Source organism: Pteropus alecto, unplaced genomic scaffold (assembly GCF_000325575.1).
Source record: "Pteropus alecto unplaced genomic scaffold, ASM32557v1 scaffold53, whole genome shotgun sequence".
In the NCBI taxonomy this organism is placed as follows: Eukaryota; Metazoa; Chordata; class Mammalia; order Chiroptera; family Pteropodidae; genus Pteropus; species Pteropus alecto.
In genome coordinates, this window is record NW_006434366.1 from 532,117 (window position 1) to 533,266 (window position 1,150).

The 1,150-nt window shown below is 53.1% G+C and overlaps 1 protein-coding gene across 1 annotated transcript in view; it reads right to left on the reverse strand.

Moving 5' to 3' along the window:
- The window catches only part of QARS (glutaminyl-tRNA synthetase), a 6,638-nt gene that overhangs the window by 4,490 nt on the left and 998 nt on the right, over positions 1-1,150 (reverse strand). Inside the window, 5 exon segments of the mRNA XM_006909075.3 lie at positions 1-26; positions 153-206; positions 605-669; positions 878-953; positions 1,098-1,150. The exon segment at positions 1-26 is cut by the window's left edge and continues 16 nt beyond it; the exon segment at positions 1,098-1,150 is cut by the window's right edge and continues 11 nt beyond it. Coding sequence (XP_006909137.1) covers positions 1-26; positions 153-206; positions 605-669; positions 878-953; positions 1,098-1,150 — 274 coding nt within the window.

Below are 1,150 nucleotides of genomic sequence, written 5' to 3' on the forward strand. Positions count from 1 at the left end.
TCTGTTTCCAGCCGAGCCTTTGCCACCTGAGAGAAGCCCAGAAGTTGGATCAGGATCTCTCTAGGGCTGGGATTGGGCACTCCCTTCCCCAGTCCAAAGTCTCACCCTATACCACCTCATCCCCAGGGACCCAGGACCATGCTCAGCCCCACCTTGGGCTTCTTCTCCAAGTCAGTCTCCGTCTTGGGACCCAGCAAATGAAGGACCTGAACAGAGACCAGAGTCAGGCCTGGGACAGGAGTGTTTTCTTTCCAGGCCCAGCATCAAGATAAGTAATTTACCTCAGTCATCACCCTCTTATGATTCTATGCCAGCACCTTAAATGAAGATGTCCATCTTCAAATGAGATGAAGGCCACATCACCCCTATTTACAAACTGAGGGAACTGAGGTTCAGAGTAAAGCAACTAACCCCAAATTAGGCACAACCCAGATGCCTGAGTTTTTCAGTGCCCTTCCAGATGCTGTCCCCTCCACACCAGGCCCTATTTATCAGCAGAATAGGGAGAGGGTCTCCTTCCCGCGAACCCCATTTATTCTCTCAGTGGCTCTATGCCCTATCCACGGCAGGGTCTTTGCTTGCTTCAGCTCAAGGAGGCACCCACCTGCATGTCCACTTCATGCTTGATCATTTTGCCATCTGCCCACTTGAGCATAGCCCGAGCCTCTCCTAGAAACGTGGGCACAAGGAGCTGCAGAAAGGCAAAGGAGAGCACTTCCCACCGTCTTTCCCAAGAAAAGGTCCAGGCTGATCTCAGGAACCAGAGCCTGGTCCCAGCCAGACCATTTTTTAAGGTGCTCTGAATGCTTTCTCACTCACACCCAGAAGAGAAGGCATGACCGGAGAGAACACAGTCCCCTTCCCAGGCCCTGCTCACCCATCAGCAGTCCCATGTTGAACCGGTAACGCTCTGCCAAGAGCTGGGGCCGGTGGCGATTTATGGCCACCTCCACCTATAGAAAGCCAATGCATATGGTTCAGGAAAATGTCCTTCAGAAACACATCCTCACCCCCGAGTCTTCCTGGGTAGAGAGGCTGAGCCACTCCTTTCCAGGGTCAGAACTAAGAAGGCAGCCAATGCCTGGGGAAAGACTCACAGCCTCCTCGATCTGCTCTGGGGTCACCATGATGCCCACACCACATTCCTGTG